Source organism: Leptonotus elevatus, chromosome 1, assembly GCF_054856555.1.
Source record: "Leptonotus elevatus isolate MCC_2025b chromosome 1, RoL_Lele_1.0, whole genome shotgun sequence".
NCBI lineage: Eukaryota > Metazoa > Chordata > Actinopteri > Syngnathiformes > Syngnathidae > Leptonotus > Leptonotus elevatus.
Genome location: NC_141239.1, coordinates 50699734 through 50720895, shown reverse-complemented (window position 1 = coordinate 50720895; position 21162 = coordinate 50699734). Strand labels below are relative to the sequence as shown.

At 40.1% G+C, this 21162-nt stretch overlaps 3 protein-coding genes and 1 non-coding gene across 7 annotated transcripts; 1 reads left to right on the top strand and 3 right to left on the bottom strand.

Annotated features, from left to right (window-relative positions):
* The first annotated feature begins 794 nt into the window (after window positions 1-794).
* Window positions 795-4729, top strand: s1pr5a (sphingosine-1-phosphate receptor 5a). The gene is made up of 3 exons (XM_086067879.1): window positions 795-927; window positions 1050-1260; window positions 1869-4729. The coding sequence occupies exon 3, from the start codon at window positions 2129-2131 to the stop codon at window positions 3332-3334; it is 1206 nt and encodes a 401-aa protein (XP_085924005.1). The 5' UTR covers window positions 795-927; window positions 1050-1260; window positions 1869-2128; the 3' UTR covers window positions 3335-4729.
* A 73-nt stretch (window positions 4730-4802) lies between these two features.
* On the bottom strand, window positions 4803-9413 carry spc24 (SPC24 component of NDC80 kinetochore complex). 4 transcript variants are annotated; one of them, XM_086079683.1, is made up of 7 exons: window positions 9268-9413; window positions 7517-7675; window positions 7161-7305; window positions 6890-6994; window positions 6701-6777; window positions 6531-6633; window positions 4803-5382 (listed from the first exon to the last, which is right to left on the bottom strand). In XM_086079683.1, exons 1-7 carry the CDS (start codon window positions 9374-9376, stop codon window positions 5340-5342), a joined length of 741 nt encoding a protein of 246 aa, XP_085935809.1. In that variant the 5' UTR covers window positions 9377-9413; the 3' UTR covers window positions 4803-5339. The 4 variants fall into 4 exon arrangements, with proteins under 4 accessions (XP_085935809.1, XP_085935811.1, XP_085935812.1 ...); XM_086079685.1 differs by lacking the exon at window positions 9268-9413 and adding an exon at window positions 8673-8961; XM_086079686.1 differs by lacking the exon at window positions 9268-9413 and adding an exon at window positions 8646-8665.
* Window positions 9414-10442: 1029 nt separating this feature from the next.
* Window positions 10443-20703, bottom strand: kri1 (KRI1 homolog). The gene is made up of 18 exons (XM_086067867.1): window positions 20530-20703; window positions 20322-20398; window positions 20139-20241; window positions 19932-20031; window positions 19791-19848; window positions 19667-19716; window positions 19449-19545; window positions 18358-18435; window positions 17124-17239; window positions 16568-16796; window positions 15984-16154; window positions 15083-15158; window positions 14509-14615; window positions 13439-13598; window positions 13223-13353; window positions 11676-11740; window positions 11265-11360; window positions 10443-11181 (listed from the first exon to the last, which is right to left on the bottom strand). Exons 1-18 carry the CDS (start codon window positions 20612-20614, stop codon window positions 10629-10631), a joined length of 2352 nt encoding a protein of 783 aa, XP_085923993.1. The 5' UTR covers window positions 20615-20703; the 3' UTR covers window positions 10443-10628.
* On the bottom strand, window positions 11814-11911 carry LOC147184306 (Z30 small nucleolar RNA). Its single transcript, XR_015093562.1, has one exon. It is a non-coding gene; the product is annotated as a Z30 small nucleolar RNA (small nucleolar RNA).
* Window positions 20704-21162: the final 459 nt, after the last annotated feature.

Here is a 21162-nt window from a genome sequence, read left to right as displayed (position 1 = left end):
AAAAAAAGTAAAATAGCGAGAGGTTTGGTCCACCATGGTTGCAATTTGAGATTTTAGGTACTTAAAAGGCCTTTAAAAAAAGGGGGGGGGGCAGAGAAGCATTCCCCATCCATAATGCTAATGCATAAAACCATAAGCTTTTGATGTTCAAAGATTTACCATCTAACCAGAAAAAAAACACCTTCCAAAAAGCCTATTTTCCATTTTTAACATTAGCCAATTTAGCTTCTTTTTTTTGTCATTGTTGTTGTTGGTCAGTTCAAAATGCTAGCAAAGCTATCAGAACATATTGTTTTGATAGTCAAGAAGCCTGAGCCTGTATAAAACCCCAATGCTGGCAAGCTCTTCTTGATTTATAAAAAGGTGTAAAATAGGTGTTCCGGGCATCGGTTGGATCCCGCTGGAGGAGCTGGTTGAAGTGGCTGGGAAGAGGGAAGTCTGGGCTTGGATGGATGAATGGATGGATGGATAGTTTGTGATTACTTTTGCCACCTCTCCATGTTGAGCTTTTCCTAATATTTTGTTTCCCCTGTTCAGCTACAGGAGAGGGTCTAAAATGTGAGAAATTGACCCTGAAATGGCAAACTGGCAGAAGAGCAACATGAAGTTGCAAACATTCACGTCACATTTGTGCTGTTGGAGGACTCATGTTGATTGTTTACGTTTGAACTCAGCTTGTCGTGAATGACGTCATGCACGCTGTGATCCCAAAGCTTTCAACTGTTGAGAGTGAGACGCTCATGTCTTTCATCTATAGCAGTCACGGGATTTGAATGCAGTGGATTTTGTTAGGAAATGTATGATTATATTGTGTGTGTGCGTGTGTGTGTGTGTGTGTGTGTGTATGCTTTGTGTTGTATGCAGTTTGTTGTATATGTAAGCTTATGTGCTTGTATTTGGTCTTGTTTGATATCGTTCTGCACCCAGGTGAGCATCGACAATCTGTTTTTAATTGCCTTACCTGGATAAAGATTACACACATGAATAAAATAAACAACATTCAACCTATTAATCTGATGGCATCGCTTTCTTTCCCGAAATCCATTCAGACAGTTGAAAACAACTCGTACAAGGGTCAAGGCGGGGAGGGAGCCGAATGACTGCAGGGCACCGTGGAACAGCCCACTCACCGTGGACTGCTGGCCCGGGCAGCGTCATTCACACTCACGTTGCTGTCGTGCGAGGAGCTCATCACTGGCTGCCTCCGATGCTACTTGTCAACTTCTTGCTGGAGTTCCAACGTATCCCCCCATTTTACGGGTACGTGAAAACTTGAAAACTGTTTTGATCGGACTTGGATTGTACATGGCGTTGTGTCATCGCGGTTGAGTCACGCTCGTGTTCGCTATTTATGCAAATTTGACTGGCCGTTCTCATTAGGAATGTAACAAATAGTTTTGTCTGCGGTAGCACAAAAAAACCCACCTCGATTTAAATATTAGTCTGTGCAAATGAGCCATTTAATGCGCGATTTCTTTATTGTATTCTAATACCAGATACGTGTACAGGTATTACTTTTTGTGATAATGAGTGGGAATTTCACAAAGAATCATCTAAAAGTATAATATTTTAAATGTATTATATTTTTTGGCGTGTGTTTCAGTTTCTTGACTCTCATTCAGACTGCTTTTTTTTCACCCGCAACAAGCTGCTTTTGCCAGCTATGTTGATTTATTATTGTGGGTAGCTGTCACTTTTAAATTGCGGTGACTTTTTCCATCTCTTATTAAGTGTTCTTAGTGTGACATTGTTAAAACTGAGTTATAGACATATATTTTTTAAAGAAAGCATGAAATGTGTTTCCTTGGCTTTAATGTTAATATTCGTTGTAAAAATTTGATTTTCTCTTTCTCTGTTGACCTGTGCAGGTTGACTTGCATCGCCCCCTTGTGTACAGTCGAGGAACTGAAAAATGTGATTTAAGCAGGAACTTTCTCAAACCGCAGGAAATCCGACTTGATCAAAGCATCAAAGGAAACACTTACATACCACAGTTGGACACACTTTTTTTCCATTTAAATTTTTTTTACAAAGAGGAGAACAATGAGGACTCTATGACTCCACATCTGAGGATTTAATTTTCAGAACTTTTTGAAAAAGGCTTGAAGTAAAGCGACAAACCAGCAACATGTCGACAGATTCTTTCCACGCTGCTTACGCTGCGTCCGCTCCATCCGAGATGGGCATCTCCCCGTCAACAGGAAAACTGCTTCGGATGTTTCGGGAGTACCAGAGTAATGCGGTCATCCTCGAGCACTACAACTTCACAGGCAAGCTGAAGGAGAACAAATACAAGGAAGGACTCAAGCCGGAGGCCATCGCCTTTCTGTTGGTCTGCCTGCTTATCGTTTTGGAAAACACCGTGGTGCTCGTGGCCATCTGGAAGAACAAGAAGTTCCATCTGCCCATGTACTATTTACTGGGCAACCTGACTCTCTCCGACCTGCTGGCAGGATTCACCTACATGGTCAACCTCATGACGTCCGGTGCCAACACATTAAGCATGACCCCTGTGTTGTGGTTCCTACGGGAAGGGGGCGTTTTCATCATGCTGGCGGCGTCGGTCATCAGTCTCCTGGCCATCGCTATCGAGCGCCACGTTACCATGGTGAGGATGAAGCCGTACCAGGGCGACAAGCAGGGCCGAATGTTCGCTCTGATCGGAGCCAGTTGGGTGCTGTCGGTGCTGCTGGGCATCCTGCCCGTCCTGGGTTGGAACTGTATGGGTCAGCTGGACCAGTGCTCCACCGTCCTGCCGCTCTACGCCAAGAGTTACATCCTCTTCTGCGTCACCGTCTTCATCGCCATCCTCATGTCCATCGTGGTGCTCTACGTGCGCATCTTCCGCATCGTCAAGTCCAACACCAAGCGTCTCGGCTCAGGCCCGCAGAGGAAAGGCCTGTCCCGGAAGTCCCAGAAGTACATGGCCCTGCTCAAGACCGTCACCATCGTACTGGGAGTTTTTATCGCGTGCTGGTTGCCCCTTTTTATCCTCCTGCTCCTCGACTTCTTCTGCCCGACCAAACGCTGCCAAGTGCTCTTCAAGGCTGACTATTTCCTGGGCATCGCCATGTTCAACTCCCTCCTCAATCCCATCATCTACACCCTGACCAGCAAGGACATGAGGAGGGCCATCCTGCGGCTGCTCTGCAGTCGCTGCCTTTTGACCAAAGACGGACAAGTGAAGAAGATCGGGATGCCCTTCCTGGACTGCAGCACAAGTAAGACGGACGCTGCTTCGCACAGACTGGAGGGACTGGAGACCACCGTTTCTTCTGGGAATTTTACACCTTCTACGATAAAAGCTATCTTCCCCAAGCTGTCCAAGACATGACACTGACTTTGTATGAGAGCAAGGGTTAGAATAAACATGACCACTGACTGACGCATGTTTTCAAACCGAACCATGTCAGGAGTTACAACTATGAATGTGATAGTGAGGTTAGCGTACCTTGAATTTTGTTTTGCCATTCTCCTACTGTATGCCGTTGCGCATCCCTCGGTTTATTTACAAACATGGCAGTTATATTGTCTGTTGTACAGCTTAGCTTACCGCAGTATGGTTTACAGTAAACTATCTGTAACAGCTCTGTTAATAGAATGACATCATGCCAGCACAAAACGTAGCTCGCTGTTGAGCACAAGAACAGGCACAGTAATGGAAGACACCTCACATTTCATGACATGTAGCGCTGTATTACAACAAGAAAAGTTGACAAAAGGTGTGTTGTGTTTGTCCATTTCTAACCCTTTTGTCACATGAATGACTTCAGTGGCTAGTTAGCTAGCGCTAAGTTGCTAGCTAGCTGGGTCTACTCTTTTGGCACCATAGCACGACAGAAGAAGACAAAAATGTTATTTTGGTCTCCAAACCTTTTGACAGTTGAAATGTTAAACCATTGTAAGCAACTCAGAAAGGTCCTTCGGCCTCCCTCCACAAGGCCATTGTTAATCAACTTTCTGGTGGAGCGCCATTTCATCTCACCACTGTTTACTTTTGAACAAAAACTGAAATGGAAGAGAGTTCAACGTTGTCCAGATGTTTCACATAAATTACAGCCAATTATGCTGTCCATCCAAAAGATTGTAACCAAAGCCAGAGCCATGAGACTTAGCCGTATCTCTGCTCCCTGTGCAGCAGATAATGATATGTTGTTGCAAACATGGAGCATCCACACCCAATCTCTGCAGCCAAAAAGCATGTAATTTCTGCCATCTGAGTTTTGGTCAGGAGAAATGCAGGGTAGAGCCCCCCGCCACAGACAACATCAGAGAGCGAGCGGGCAGCCCTGAGGCGCACTGAAGACGTCATATGGTTCTCTTGGGTGGGTTTCAGCTTTGGGGGTCCTTCTAACATATTGCGATGGATGACGCAGGGCTGAAAGGAATGATGATAGACAGTCTTAAGAACTTTGTTAATGGAGAAAGTTCAAATTGATGGTGTTGCCTGATTTAGACGGTCTATTTCCCCCCCCTGCAACAGGACGCAATGTCCGACACGACAGTAATCTGCACTGTTAACATGTAGACGCATTTCATTGTAGCAACAGAAAAGTGAGCATTTTGTTGAGCATGTATATGTGTAAAGAGAAAACATTTTGCAGTTATATATATTTTTTGTAAATATGTAGCTTCTGGTGAGTTTATCAGAACTGTTTCTAATGTAAAAAATATTAAGTTATGTTAATTTTTGTGTGTGCACTGAATAAACTATTTGTATTAACATTTGTATATGGTGTTGGAGTGAATGAGTCAAGTTTTGATTTTTGAAGTGAGGTTTTCCCTGATTAATAAAACAACAATTATACAATAGGCAAGGCAAGTTTATTTGTACAGCACATTTCATGTACAAGACAATTCAAAGTGCTTTACATAAAAAAATCAAAGTATTATAGAAAGAGAAACAAAATACCATTCAGACATTGCAAAAATCATTTAAAAAAATCATCGGATTAAAATGATTACAACCAAGCATTAGACAAGATAAATGAAAATTTAGCAAGCAAACGAGGATTGAAACGACAATAAAAGATAGGTTTACTAGAATTCTGCAGTAGACAATATTTCAGCCCTGATTTAAATGAGCATTAACGCAAGACGTAACATATAGACCAACAATAACGTATGTACAACATGCAGCATGTGCATCTGCTCACTAGTGATACTTCCTGTCAGATGATTGAACTACAACCTCTTTGACAGTGTCAAGAAAAAGGGTGTTTTATTAAAATGCAGCTCTTTTATTGGATTACATGAGATGCTGGACGTGATCCTCGAAAAGCATTTTGACATGTAAAGGTTCTAGATAGAAGACACTCAGGTTCACAAAAAAAAACTTTTCATATCATTGATTGCTTTTCTTCAGGTGGAGGAGCAATCAAACTGAAAGGGAAAATTTTCAAGAAGCGGCATTACAGGCTAGCTAGAGAACAGAATATGAATGAATTGCAGAATAAAGTACAATAGTAAATAAGCAAGAACAATGAGCAATACAGAACTACTAGTTCACAATGACAAAAATATCAACAAACTGCATATTATAAAGACACAGCGACATCTAGTGGCTCACATTGATCTTGAATTAAATATTCAAGTAAATGACACCAGGTTTGACAAGGGGCAGTCAAAGTTATGAGTCCTGTTTAGTTCACTCTATATATTGCTTGTATTTTTTCTAGAATTTTTTTTTGTCCAAAAAATAAAATAAAATACGGTAAACGCGACTGTTTGTATGCTTGACATTAATATTATCCAAATTATTGTTGTTGAGTTACATTCTATAATTAGCACATCTATGTCACATAAATTTTGGTTGCAATCAGTCACTTTTTTTTTTTTAACATAGAGTGACATAATGTTCTGTGTCTACGAGGCAAGGAGTGGAGCTAACGTTACAACGTGAGTAGAATAAATAAAAAATAGCTCAAGTTTCGTTCTAATATTTTCAGACTATGATTAGCATGTGTGTGTATGTACTCATAAATTTGGGGGACAATCAGTCAACATTTTCATATACATGGTACCGAGTTAAGGACCGATTGTACACCGCACATGTCGCACCAGTCATTTCCGCAAATGTTTTCTTGAAGAATATGAAACCGAAGATGGTAGTTGTGCCTTCTAAATTATGGCAATACTTAACGCCATACGCATTTTTTTATAGCACAAGAGACCAGGAAACAAGTCCAAAATGTACAGTGCTGTGTATACGCATGGAATATCCAATCTGATGATGTGGACTGGACAAAAATATCCATATTTGGCAGCATACATTGTGATACTTTAATCGGCTTAAACTTTTTTTTCAGGGAATCAGATGCCATTGATATTTGCACTTTTAATGTTCATACACGGTCTCATAGAATGAGGAAAAAGGAACACTGAGCAGTCTCTTTAAATTATTTTTTTTAACAGTTATTATTTAAAGGAGTATCTTAACTACACACTGTTGAATTTGTATTTTGTGCCTTTGTGTGTGTGAACGTTGCTCACTGATAAGCAAAGTTGCACAAATGCATCCATTTATTTACCAGTCATCGCCCACAAGGCTCCACAACTGGTCAGCGATGTCACTCTGGGATTTTACAGACGTGTCAATGTGGATGGGAGTTGCCAAATCTTGCCCATAATGCGCTGCAAGCAAAGAAACTTGGTTATATACACTTTGACTTCGTCCCCAAAAGGCGGCGCAAGATAATACCTCCTTTCAGGATGTGCGGTTTTGCATTATATTCCCACTTGATCCTCGTAATTGCGTGGTACAGCTTAACAACATGTCTGTTGAGCAAAGATTAAAAAAACAAAAACATAATAGGAGACAAATCTTAAGTAAGAATGAATGTGGTAACTGAAGGACAGGCGGCGTGATGACTGAAAAGTGCAAACCCACATTGTCGACGGGATGACCTCGGTGGTGTCTTCTTCCACCTCCTTCTGCAAAGTTGCGAGCTCGTTGTCAGGGCTCCTCAGTCGTTCCAACTCGCTCCGCAGGTATCTGAGTTAGGGCTTCAGGATGCTAACAAAGAAAACGCTTGTGGAATTCATGATTGATCTCACAATGCAGCACTAGTCAGATGACAGTTGAAGATAGCTTTTAGAGCCAGGTGTGTGTAGCCACAAATTAAGTGTAGGTAGCAAAAACCTGCCGTGTTGAAGGATACTGTAATTCGGAGTCGGACAGTTGATTTTTGGCCGTGCATTGCCTCAGCTGCTCATCCAAGCTCTCCATTTTTTTCGACTGTAGCAGCTTCTTCTCCTCCATTGCAGCAAGCCGGTGGGCCGCGCACTCCTCTTGCTGAACCATATCTGAGAGAGAAAAGGAATTGTAATAAAGAGCTGCCCCCCAAATTGCCTGACGATCAAATCAAAATAGATGCATGCCGACTACAGTCAGAGCCACAACAGAAGATATTTGGTTGCTGAAGACGGAAGCTGGAGTCCGATATGGTACAAATCAGAAGATGGCAATTAAGAGCATTTAGAAAATAAAGTCATTACAATTTGTATGAATCCATGCCTTTCAAAATCTGCGCCACTGTCCCTCTTGTCTCCATGTATCGATTAAAAAAGGCCTGCTGCTCCTTCCCCATTCGAGTTAGTGACTCAGGTTGACTGCTGCTGAAGTCCAGCAGTGTATCCAGAGACTCTTGAAATTCCTCGAATTTATCCATTAACACTGCGCAAAAGGAAAGAAAGCACAAACAACTATTATTGGTGGGAACTGAAGTACCAAGAACCTAACCGTCATACACATATGCTTTTATTGTACTATATTACTTCCTTTGACTTTTTTCAATTTCCGTGGATGATTAAAGAAAAATTTAATTGCAGTCGAGATCATGAACTTAATAGATGGGGGTTGGGGGTGCAACCAGTCGACTCACCACATTCAGAGCATCATTTATTTTTTATTTGATTTGATTACACTCAAGTACATTTCAGAGTTTATGCTTTTGCATAATGTGTTAAACCAGCACTTCTGAAGTTTCTTTCTTCTTCTTCTTTTTTGGGGTAAGGGTTAATGGTCATTTTGCCGTGACCGGAGCGGCAACTCGCACTTAGTGTTAATTTGGCTAGGAAACAAAGATGATGAAATTTGCTGTAATGTAATTCTCTGTCTTTCAAAGTTTTTTTGTTCATAAGAATAGGATTTTAAAATCATCTCACAAATGTGTTGTTTTTTCTAAGCAAATTCAGTTTACATTTGAAATCTCTGAAATTCGTAAACGATACCAAAGCACAAAAATATATATGGATATTTAAAATAATTCCCTACTGAATTGTGTAATGTCTAAGATCAAAATGTATTTTCTTCCCTTGTGTGTTATTTTCATTTCATTTTAATTTTTTTGTTTGCATATCTCTGTAATTTGTAATTCCTTATTAGGCTATTGATGCTTTTGTAATTCTATTATTGATCAATCTTTTCATTTTTGTGATGTTAAATCATATTTGTATTGATTTGATTTGATGTTCCTTTTGGCAATCTCTCCATGTTGTTTACATACATGCAAAAATAACTTTACTGTTGCCAAGTTTGTTTTGTAAATTGCAACAAAGTAAAAAATTTTTTTTAAAAACTAGCGGTAATTTCCCGTGAATTACGTAAGCACTACAAATACAAAACAGCGCCAATAGATGCGTACCAGTCACGGACTTGCATATTTACATACTTCGACACGGGTCTCAATTAATGACGATTTTACAACACTGCAGAGGTTCTGAGTTTCCGTTGACGGGCGTCACGGCGAGTGGAGGCAGGCTTCTTCTTTTTTTACAGCGAAAGTTGACGTGCCTTTGCGATGCTAATTGCAAGTGCTCCAAAGGCGTGATCGTCTCCACAAAGCGGCTTACGGCTATTGACCAATCAGGGCCGTTTACGGCAAAAATAACGCTAGCAGGAGCGTTGCCGGTCACGGCAAAATAACCACTGCCTTGTACGGGCGACGTACTTGTGCCACTTGTAACAATAACAGTTACGGTACATAAATGTTCACAGAGTAAACTGTAACCTCAAACGTTTATCTATTCTAGGTAAGCATTTTTTTTGTTATTATGGAAAACTTAAACGCCATCGATGGAAAAGACCCTCTCCACCAGGCACATTTAAACGCATGTTTCTATCGTCGTGGTTAATCGTTACGGTGATGCTTAAACTATGATCAACCACAAATGTCGCAGTCGTCACGCCTCTGCCTTTATGTATGACGAGTGAAAATGTTAACTTGAGTATTTTAGAGTAAAACGACCAACTAGTAGACTACCTACCGTGTTGTTTCTTGTTTTGATTCAAAATAGGCGCCCGCGACCTTTCTTCTTTACTGCGCTCTGCTGGAAGTTGGACGGCCTGCTGTCCTGCTGTCGCCCTCTGTTGCATAGGAGTGAGCAGGCACAGGTACTGACAGTACGAAATTCCAATTGGGAATGTCGTGTCTAATTGCGTGATGCAAGTCAACGAAAAGACAAATATATGACATGCAAATTAATTATGGTAACTTAATGAAGCTTTTGTGAAGCATTGAACCGCTTGGACGAATAGCTTTGAAAATGGTATGAGTTTTTGAAGCTTCAGTTATAGGGTCCTCTGCTGGAGAAAAGCAAGACTGCAGTGGATTTAAAACGTCTTCGCTTTGAAAACTTTGACGCACAAACACACACGCATACACTGAATAACTTCTTTAAAAAAAAATTAAGATTGGTGAATGTCTGTATTGGGTTACTGATTCGACAGTCCTGGGGAAATATTTCATAGGTTGAATGAGCCAAAATTGGTTATGTGGGAAGGGAAACACTCAAATGAGGCACATTATTTCTTTCTCTCGTCTAATCTAGTCTAAATCGTCTAAATCGCGTGACCTGACATGGAGTGACAGATGAAGCTTGAAGCTATATCAAATTGGTGCACACAAAGTCCCCTGGTGGCCGAAATTTAAAGTGTAACTTGAACTACTCTGCCTTTTTGCTGTCTGCTGTTGAGGAACAATTATAAACACAAATTGGCAACTAAAGCATGTATATTTAATTATTGAGTAGTATTTGTTTTGTGTATGACTAATTTGGGTATTGTTTTCATTGGGTGTTTTTAGGAGCGTCAAAATTAGTGTGTTCATTTTTAGCTGATTTAAAGTTCTTTTAACACCACAAATTTTTTTAATGTACGATTAATGACCACCCCTTACTTGGAAAACTTGTACTGGGGGAATTCCAGTCGTAACGCAGCAGACACGTCCACGTCAAAATTTAGTAGTAATAAATGTGATAAAAATGCATATATTTGTGAGGACTGGGGTAAAGTTGTATTTTACAGTTTTAAAAATGTGCAGAATTTCACAAGTTACTTCATGTTAAAGATTAGATTTAAAAAAAAATGCACTGAGCTGTCACCGTCTTACAAATGCAATTATGCCATCTAGTGGCAGAAATATGACCAACACAAATCAATATCACACTCGTTTTTTTACAGTACATCTTTTTAATTTTAACTTAATTATATGAATTATGAAATTACTGTATCAGTGACTAAAAGATGCAGCCATATTTCTATTAGTTAAAAAAAAAATCTACTTTTGTGTCAACAAGAGTAGAAAACTTAGACAAAAACATTTTAGGCTACTGCCGCAGTGCAGTAACTAGTGACTCTGTTTGGCAGTCTTCTTCTTCTCTTGATCTTTCCGTTTTTGCCTTCCCAGCTGTCTGAAGAATAGTCTCTTGGGATTCAAACCGTATGCCTTCAGTCTCTGCTTACTAAACTCCTGGCCTCCAATTTTAACCCCAACTGCTCCTTGTTTGCTGTGTCCACCTGATAGCTTGTGCTTCTTCTTGGCCCATTTTGTCTTCGCCTTGTCTTGAACCTGAACCTCTTTTTCAGTAGAGAGTTGCTGGGGTTCCTCTTCTAGTTCGATCTTTTTATCGGGAAATTCATTTCTGACCTGAACCTCTTCATTAGTAGGAAGGGGCTGGGGTTTCTCTTCTAGTTTGATCTTTTTTGTGAGAAACTCATCTTCTGGTTCCTCTACATCCGAGCCAAACTGCTGAAGAGCTTGTGCAGCCTCGTCCGATGTGTCCATCATAGAGGCCGTGCCGCTGTCCTCGACTTCTCCGTTGTGCCTTTCAGCATTTTTCACACAGTCGCGGCGCTTCTTTCCCATCATGGGTTTCGTATGTGCCACCTCATTATCCTTTCTGGTGGTCCGTAGGAGATAAAGATGCCACAAATGTCATCAGCCATACATGAGGGTAGAAAAATAGAAATGTGTTCAACTCACTCAGAATACAAAGAAATCAGTATTTCTCTTTTCTTCTTATCATTCTTTGATTTCATTTTGTAGTTCCTCAAATCATTCATCTCTTCCTGGTCAGATCTGGTGGGAACAAAATAATTGATCATCACTGAGCTGACGCATATATCTAAGAGCTGCAAATTACAGTAAATAACTGTAGCGGGGGAGCCATCAGGGCCAGCAAGGCGAAGGCCTAAACACTATGCATGACTTTGTACAAATTGATGTTTATCGTATAAATATTGACTTTGAACTGCGCCATATGACGCATGTGGAAGAGTTGCGTTATTGTATAGTACTGACTTTTATAATTGCAAGGTATTAAGAGGTTGATTAAGACAGGTGTATTAACACCCTATTACCGAATGCATGGACTGTTACTGTAAGACACAATACCTGTGCATGCAGGTCTTCTTCAGAGAGCACCATCGATTGAGATCCTTATCATCAGCATTTAAGATCTGTGGAATTTAGAGAGTCCATCATCAAGTGTAACGAAGCATTTGTGAGTCACGTAGTTAGACATTCTATGGTCTGCTCAGAGAGAAGATTGAAGTTTACAATCATTCCCTGGTCAGAGCTCTCCCATTAAGGAGGCAATACCAGGTCATCTAGAAGGCTCATCACTGCAGATTCATGTTGACCCCCACCGGCATGACCATTGGGACCATCAACCATTCTGGAAACTTTTTAGTGGAAGTCACATTTGTCTCATCTTACACTGCTAATAGCATATTTTAACACAATATTTTGAAGTCTGTTTGCTATGTGAAAAACATGTAAAAAAAATTTTTTAATTTTCTGTGTTTTTACGTTTCTGGGATGTCTGCATTCAGTTTCATCCTAAAAACTATATATATATTTTTTTAAATAACTAAATGACGAAAACGGACATAAGTGTTTTTCACATAGCAGCAACGATATGTAACATAATATCAGATGTTAAAATGACTAAATATCCAAGGTCTGAGCCTGGGAGTACGAGGGGCTGTGAAAGACAATGGCAGCAAATGAAGAAGAAGAAAAATGTCATCTACAGTGGAACCTCGGAGTTTGAACGTCTCAGAACTCGTACAATTCGGACTTCAACCCAAAAATCTGAGTAAAACATGCCTCGGCATTTGAACTCATTTTCGGAGTTCGAACACCCAAGCAAGCTAAGCCGAACATACCTTGAAAACGGGAAAACGGGTAGCTGAGCGAAGCCGAATGCTCACGTTGCGGTAGTTAGATCGTTAATACTCCCGGAGGTGATCCATACTCGCGAGTGCATTTGGATTTTTCCACGACAATTTTCTTTGCCATGGGCCCAAAGAAAGACAACAGCGCCAGTGGCAGCAAAGAAAAACATACAGTGCTACGAACCACAGTGGAATTAGGAAGGAGATTATCGCGCAGTTATGACTACCGTGACTACTTCTGTAAATACAGGCACGAGGACCCCTCCTTAGCTGTTCAACAACGTGCCTGACGTTAAACAACGCACGCAAGGACCGCTTAGTATTCTAACAATATGCCCAATGTAAAATACACAACCTCAGCACTGAACTAAAGCGAGCATTAACATAGCAATTATCATCCACTGATGCCATCACACCACAACAGGTAAGGTAAAGTATTTTTATTGTTTGATTACTGTACTGTACTGTAAATGTAAAAAACAAATAGAAATTAAAATAGGAATTTTCTGTTTTTGGAGCTTGGGAACGGATTAATTTCATTTACATTATTTCCTATGGGAAAAAATGTTTCGGAGGTTGAACAATTCGGACTTCGAACACTTCGCAGAAACGAATTATGTTCAAACTTCGAGGTACCACTGTATATTTGAACGAGTCTTTTGAGACAGTGTGTGGCATTATAAGATCAGCTTCTGTTGAGGACTTTGAGAAGTCCGCACTTGACTGTGCCTTTCTAGACAGCCGAAGTGTTTCTATGCCTACCTCATCAGTGGACAGACCAAAGTCATTGGACAGGACCTGCCTGTAACGAAACCTGCATGGGATGTCGTCGATGATGTCCTCATAGTCCAGTTTATAGTATTCATCCAGGTACTGCTCAAAGCTTTTCTCCTCTGAAATTACAAAAATATTCATTCAGACAAACGCAACATTCAAATTGTCAAGTGATATGTGCGTGATGGAAAGCCTAACACTTACGTGGATCAAACAAAGGTTTGCTTTTTGTGACCACTTCTGCAAAGTGAGACTTCCTTTTCTTCTTGCCCATTTGAGGTATATCGGCCTTCTTCATTTTGCTCTTCTCCTTTTTATTCTTTTTAGACACACTGTGCTGGCTGGGGTCGTAGTCAGCATCCATCTGTTTCAATATATGGGAAGATGTCTCACACATTTATAGTAGACCTCTCACTAAAGCCTAAGGCAAAACTCAGACTGGCTGTGGAAGTTATTGGTACTACACATGCAAATACTAGAGGTCTTGCGAGGAATAATCAACAACACGTACATTGGGTTTGGCTAAAGTTAGAAGCAGTTAGCTGAAGCTTTGGAAGAGCGGTGGACCTCAAGAGTCATACTCAAGTACTCCACACTTACTATTTACATGCCCCCCCCCCCCCCAAAAGACAGAATCCGTCTTATCCATACTTAGTCCGTATCCGTCATCCCCCTCTGTGTGCCTTAAAACCAGAGCACGCAAAACATGATGGGCAAGACTGTCTGCCGTTTCCTGAGCTTGCTCTTGTATCTCACGTTTTGCTTTTTTTTGTCTTAGGCACCATTTTAACTGAAACTTTTCAATTACAGTCAAAAGACGAAGGCCTTTTCCACCCAATCCAAACAAGTGTAAGTAGGGCTATTAAATGTTTTTAAATTGAGAACTCTCCCATAAATTGATTTTGCAATATTAAACGCTTTAACAGTATTAAAAACTGCTTAAACCGTTTTGTAATCAATTTAATCATTGCAGCTCTACAACAGGTGTGACTGACGTGCATCAAAAGCACAATGCATGCTAGCACATAAAAAAGATTAACCAAATGCCTAACGGAAGTCAGTTGTGCTACCTAAACATGACAAGTACATTGCCCACAAACTTTCCTCCAGGTTCAAAGTAACCATGCAGCAGCCCTGTTTCAAGCTACCAAATCCACCCGCACGCGTTCCAAACACTTGGGGCAGGTTGTGAGTGAGCCATGAGCTACATATGACAGACAGAGTATGATGACTATGATAGTGGTGGGGCTTCTGGTAACCATAGATTCACTTACAATGAAATCCTGGTCATCACAGTGCGGCTCTGAGGCGTCATAGCCAGCCTCGTCTTCAAATGTTTCTTCTTGCTCTTTTCCAGTCCACATATCCCAGTTCCAGTGCTCTGTTTTACATAGACAACAAAACACCGTAATTATGAAGACTTGGATTAAATTAAGATATCCACATAGACCTAACGCTTCACTTTTTAGTCACAGGTACATATGAAATTATAAGTATAGCTTAGTATTTAATGAATCCATTTATCTCGATATATTATGGGCTGTATATCACTTGGTATGCACAAATATAATTAAATGATATAACCTGTCATTTTGATTGGCTGAGAGTGTTCCTAAAACTGGTACAACAAACATTTGGAATAATAGCCAAACTAGTTGCAGTACTCCCACATACTCAATTTTCAGTGCCTGACTGGCCAGCTGGCTATGATATTAATTGAGATTCCTAAAGAAACTGCAACAACAGTGTTTGAATGCTTATCTTTTGATTTCCAGCAGACGGGCCACATTTAGTACATTGCTGCCCCCACCCCATCAACTGGTTAAGTGATGAATTAGCAGACTTTACCCTCAACTTTATCGTCGTCCTCAAACTGAGGCTTCTCATCTTCTTGCTCTTCATAGTAATTATCTCCAAAGAACTTCTGCAAATACAGAGAAGGTTCCTTTAAAGCGTTAAGATATTCAACCAACAGCTTAACATGTGAGGCATTCACTTTCTGATAGGACACAACAAGGTGCTCATCATTTGATCATAAAGTCCAGTTCATTAGTCAATTAGACAAATAAAATATACCTGCAGGGGGGCTGATTCTTCCCTATTCCCACCCAAAAAAGGATGACCTGAGGCCTTTCAGTGCAATAGTGCTCTAAGCAAATGCATTACAAAACTCAATGGTAGCCACAACTGACTGCTATGGCTTGCACTACTGTAGCATTTAGAAACAACCCAGACATATTCTATTCAGCTTCTCCTCATTAGGGTAGTGGGTACTAACAGGTGAGCAGGATCGATCGATCAATCTATAGATAATGATCGGTCTTCATTGATACAATAAGAAAGGCATTCATTAAATAATACTGAATATAACTACTGTAATTACTTAACATAAATGAGTACTGTGCACCCATTGAGAAAGTAAGCTTTTTAATCAATATTTAAAATTTTGATGACTAGATTAGGACTGACTTTGAATTCAAATCTACGTCATTACATGTACGAACCAACAAGAGGCCGTTAATACAAGCCTTCGTGGTGTAAACAAAACATCCTTGTTGCTAGGCTGGAAGGCTGCTTCTGATTGGTCATGTGGCCCCTTTTTAAATTGATCCGACGCTAACTAGTACAAAACTGATTCTAAAAATAATAACACTTCAAAGCGCTGGCTGTCAAGTACAAAAGTGTTCAGGGTCCAAAACAATGTTCCAAAATGTAGAGTTTGTGCCTTCATGTACGATTGTGCACCCACCTGCATGAGTTGGTCATGATGTTGTGGATCAAAGTCTCCTTCCAGATCAGCCTGACTAAAAGCCAGATCATCATTGCCAGTAAGCGTCTGAAGCGTCTTCAGCTTCTCCATGATCTCGTTTCGTTTCAAGTTCTTCAGTTGCTTTAGCTGCTCCTGTTTTTGCTGCTTCTCCTATAACGAGGATGGCGTACTGTGTCATGAATAACATTTGCCCTCTTATCAAATTCTTACTTTTCGCTTATTTTACCCACTTGAATATTTAAGATCATCAAACTAAATTAAGGCAAAGTTAACCTAAGTCCCAAGTAAACATAAAATACAGTTTTTAAAATGGTGATTTTATTTACCAATTATCAGGGTTAGGGGCTTTGAATATTTAAATAATGCCACTTTGTGCTGTTTCACTATAATTTATTTCCTGTATAAGATACTTTTTTTTTTTTTTTTTTTTTACTTACTGTCATATTTGTATGTTTCATGTGCGGCTTGTGTGTGAAAACACTTTAAAAAAAAGACTTGAATGTGGCTTATATACTCCTGCGCTCAAAGGACCACCCTGTCTTGCAGTACTTTTATTTACATACCATTTTCTTCCTTTCTTTCACTTCATCCCTTTTGCACTTTCTGCGATCGTCTTTGGAGCGCACCGAAGTGGCAATGTTGCGAGGGTAAGTCTTGATCTGATGAGCATCGGGCTCCTCAAAACGGAAGTTGTAGCTTCTCTCAAAGCTCTGCTGTTGCTCCAAGAAACTCTCGCCTTCCTCTTCGGAATCCTCTTCATCCTCCTGAACCACCTCCTCATAGGTTGGGATCCTCCAAACAATAAGTTGCATTGTGTGATTGTTCATACATATTTTTACTACATACTGTAGTTGTCGGAGCTGCCGTTTTGCCCAGCTTAAATAAATATATAAGTAAATAAATAAATAAAAGAAGGCAGACTCCACTCTTGACTGGTTGCCCGTCAATCACACGGCACATGCAGATACAGATAGCCATTCACCCTCAAACTCATACAGTCACTGAGAGGAAAGTGAGCCATGCTGCACAGAAATCAGACAAGTGAACCACTACATACTGCCAGTGACTAATAGGAAGACAAATCAAGGGAAATAAATATAAAACATAAATACATCCTACCTCTCGTCATCATCATCGCCATCTTCATCTTTGTAGCGTTTGTTTAGAACATAGTCTCGGAGGAAACATTCTTTTTCATCCAGTTCTGGGTCATTCCAGTAGTCTCGTAGGTATTTCTGTCACAACATTAACAAACCACTTTGTTTCATTATCAAAGCATTTAAAAAAAAAAAAAAGGGGGGGGGGCATCTGAGCGTGTACACACTAAAAGTCATTTTCAGAGGTGTTGTTGCCGTGCATCCTTTTTGTATTATTATTAGTGTGGCCACGCGTACTGTTCAGAACAGGGTAGACTTGTCTTGATCTCCATCAGTTGCTTGACATTTACAATAAAAGTAGAATGTAACTCAGAACACGGCAGGGAGCGCGGCATCCCTCGGGCAAATGACGATCAGCTTCTCCACATTAACAGAGGGTCCTTGGTTTAGGGCAGATCCAACTCAAAATATATCAAGGTTATGAAAAGTTTGCACTGAACTTAGTATACCCAGCAGCGCAAGTATAGGTGGTGACATGGCACAAGAAGTCACCGTTCATTACAATACTTATGATACATTTTATGTGGACAATGATTTCTTTCAATCATGGAGACAGCCAATCAGTGTGGTCAAGTAGCGCACACACTTCGACGCCCCCCAATTATTAAGTTACCCGTCCACGCCAGAAAACAACAAGGCTAACATGCGTAGCTTAGCAAAATAAATAAATAAATAGTCTGTGTTGCATTCAAGGCCCGTTCAGACCATAGGAAACTACATAACCCGTGATCCACTCACAAGGGTTGTTAACTGGTTACAGTATTGACCTTTATTTAATAAAAGGTGCTTTTTACTTAGCAGTGTTTTAACTTTGTGTTTACATGCTCCTCTTTTCTCTCTTTTTTTAACATGACTTTATACCAGCCAAGTTGTGTGCACTTTAAGACATTCGCTATTTTGGATACAGTAACACTGCTTGAAAACAGAACTGTGACTTTTGTTATTGTTTTGCTGCTTTATATTCATATTTTTTGTTACAAAGGGTATTTATTATTACAGTGCTCATTTTCACAAACTAAGTATTTATTCAATACTACTCTAATTTAATTTCTATTTCATCGTAACTAAAAAAAAATGTGATAAAATCAAAATTGTGATTGTATCATTAAAAAAATCCTGATATCCAATTTTTGCAAGATTCGACAGCATCTAAATGCTTGTGTCTATGTCAGTTCTGTTAAACTGCATTTACTCACCATGTCCTTCACTTCCTCAGATGCATCAAAATCCGCCTGCCCTTTCAGCCACTCCAAATAGTCGGCCTCCTCTCTGTCCTATAAACACATGAACATGTTGAGATGTTTATGGGGCTTTTGTTCACATTTCGGGACTGTTATGACTGAGGTCTTAAAAGCGAAGTGTGCAGAATTTTCCAACGTCAATTAATAAAAAAATAAAAAAACACTATTCATTTCAGTAATATGTAATATGTCCTATCACATCAACGTGCATTTTTTAAATATAATCGTAGGTCTAGTAATCACTAATTATTTTACATAGGTCGAGCTGCACCTTACAGGAGGCTGGTATGTTTCACTGCCATCTTTCTGCTATGGATACCTGCAGGAAAAGAAGTTCGCGAACGTAATAATTGATGGCAGGATTGCGAAATGCGCATGCTTCAAAATGCAAGCACTTCAAAATCAGGTTGTTGCATTCTACTAGATTACGATGGCAATAAATTCCACTCACTACGCCTTTGAGTGTTTTGTTATTCAGTTCAAGCAGTTATGCATGATGTATTTTCCTGCTTTCTTTTTAAAGACAGATTAGTTGGTAAATTGAAATGCAGGACAAACATTGCGTCGTAACAGCGAATCGGTATCAACAATGTTTGTCTTCACATATCTATTTAGGACAAATTTTTATTGAACTTTTATGTGGAATACTTTTTAATGCATTCATTAATTATTTTTCCATCTTTTTTAAAGCACAGTGTTAATGTTTGAACTGAAACCTATGTCTTGTTTTTGATGAACACCTAGGTCTACTACACTTCTGCATTATAATGTTGGTCATTCTGGTTTTACTTGGAGAGCAACCATTTTTATAGGTGGTATTTAGTGTCAAACGTTTGACAACCACTGTCCTATAAGTATTTTGGTTAATTGTAGAATGCATGTTAAATACCATCTATCCTTATTGTGTAAATAAATGATTTTATCTTACATACAGAGCTGAGTGTCACGTTAGCTTGAGGGACTTGGGGACCACATTTCACGTTATTTCCTGGACACCGCTAGACAGGGTATAACAGTACAACTTCTGACACATTCTCCGCTCTGACCTTTTCTTCCTGCGTTTTCATCCTCCTCGTTAGCAGCCCTTCTTCCCCCCTGCCACTGTTGTCGTCATCATCACTGTCTTGGACGAACTTTTGGAAACTGAAAGAAATCGTTGTGATCAGGGTTTATGTTAGCTGCTTTTATTAACACATGTGGTTGGCTTGTTTTAAAAAAACAAGCGTTGACTTGATTTATTTGACCTCAAAAACATGGGTGGTACCTTTCTTTCAACTGCTTTTGCTCATGAATGTAGCTGGGTGAAGAGGCCCTCTGAGGAAGGAAAAGAAATATTACAAACATGTCCAAACTGCTTGGCAGAAATCTTAGTTCATGACAATGCCCACCTGTTGTCTTTTGGCCGCCTCATCATCATCACTGTCACTATCCTCGTCATCATATTTTCTGAAGAATCAAATACACACATGCAATCCCTGAGAGTGCTGCATTCAAATAGTATAGGTAATTACATTTAGTAGGTCACATACCCTTCCTTCTCCAGTATGACTTTACGCTCATAGTCCTTCAGGTACATGGGCTTCACTTTTGACTTCGAGGTGGATGGTTTCACATCAGTGTTGGGTGCGTCTGCGAGAAAGAAACATAAATCGCTTAGTAAGGAGTAAAGTCAGGGAGAATACCCAATATATGAAAATTAGGATTAAAGACAAACTAAACAAAAATTATTTTAGCACCTTCTGAGTAGAATTTCACATGTTTCTGATAGATTTTCGGGTCTTTCTTCTTCAAGAGTGACAGTGTCCTGTAGAAGTCCCTTTCAACGTCTGGATCCAACTCCTAGAGAGTCGACTTACAGTTAACCACAATGATTTACTTAACTCTTGTTGACAACGCGTTAAGGGGAAAGCGATGCTTACCACATCACTGTCGTCTGAACTAGACTCGGACGATTCGGATTCATAGTCCACTTCTCGGTCTCCAAATCGATCCTTTACTGCACAACAATACACAAAGTAAAAGTCAAAGATTGCACATCTTCGAGAAATAGCAACCAGCTAGCTTCTTTCTACGTTAGCACACGCCACGATTAATTTAGCCAGCGATAGCTAACATTAACACACTTACGCTTCTGCAGTTCTTCCTTCTGTCTGTATATGTCATATTTCTTTGCGAATTCGGTGTTGATTGTAAACCCTACTTCGTCAGACATGATACGGTTTGGCTTTAGGACGTGTTTATAATCCAGAAGCTAGTCAAACTAGCATCACAGTAGACAAGTGCATGTGTAGAGCACGTGGTTTCCGGTGCACGTACCCTAGTGGTCCTGTAGAGGGCGTACTCACATCTGAAGTGACGTTTTTACACTCTTGCTTTGTATGGATAAGATAAGACTTCTGGAAATAAAATCAATTAATCAAATATTATACATTTTATTACTGTTGTATGCTGTTTATTAAAATTTTACATAACATTCACATTTTATTGGAATTTGGGTTTGTACATTTACATCATCAATTCTAATATTTGTTTAGTGACATCGTATGGGGTAGATGCCACGGACTTCCGGGTTTTACACATCAGCGCTGTTTCCGGCCACTGTGGCTGTGTTCCAACACTCGCACCCCCACCCCTGTGCCCCCCATCCGAGCGCTCCCGCTCATCGGCGGGAGGGCTCCTCGACTATCTGAAACAATTCGGACACTGAGACAGACACTACACACTCGCAGCCTCGCACCCGTCGACGGGAACGCGCAACCG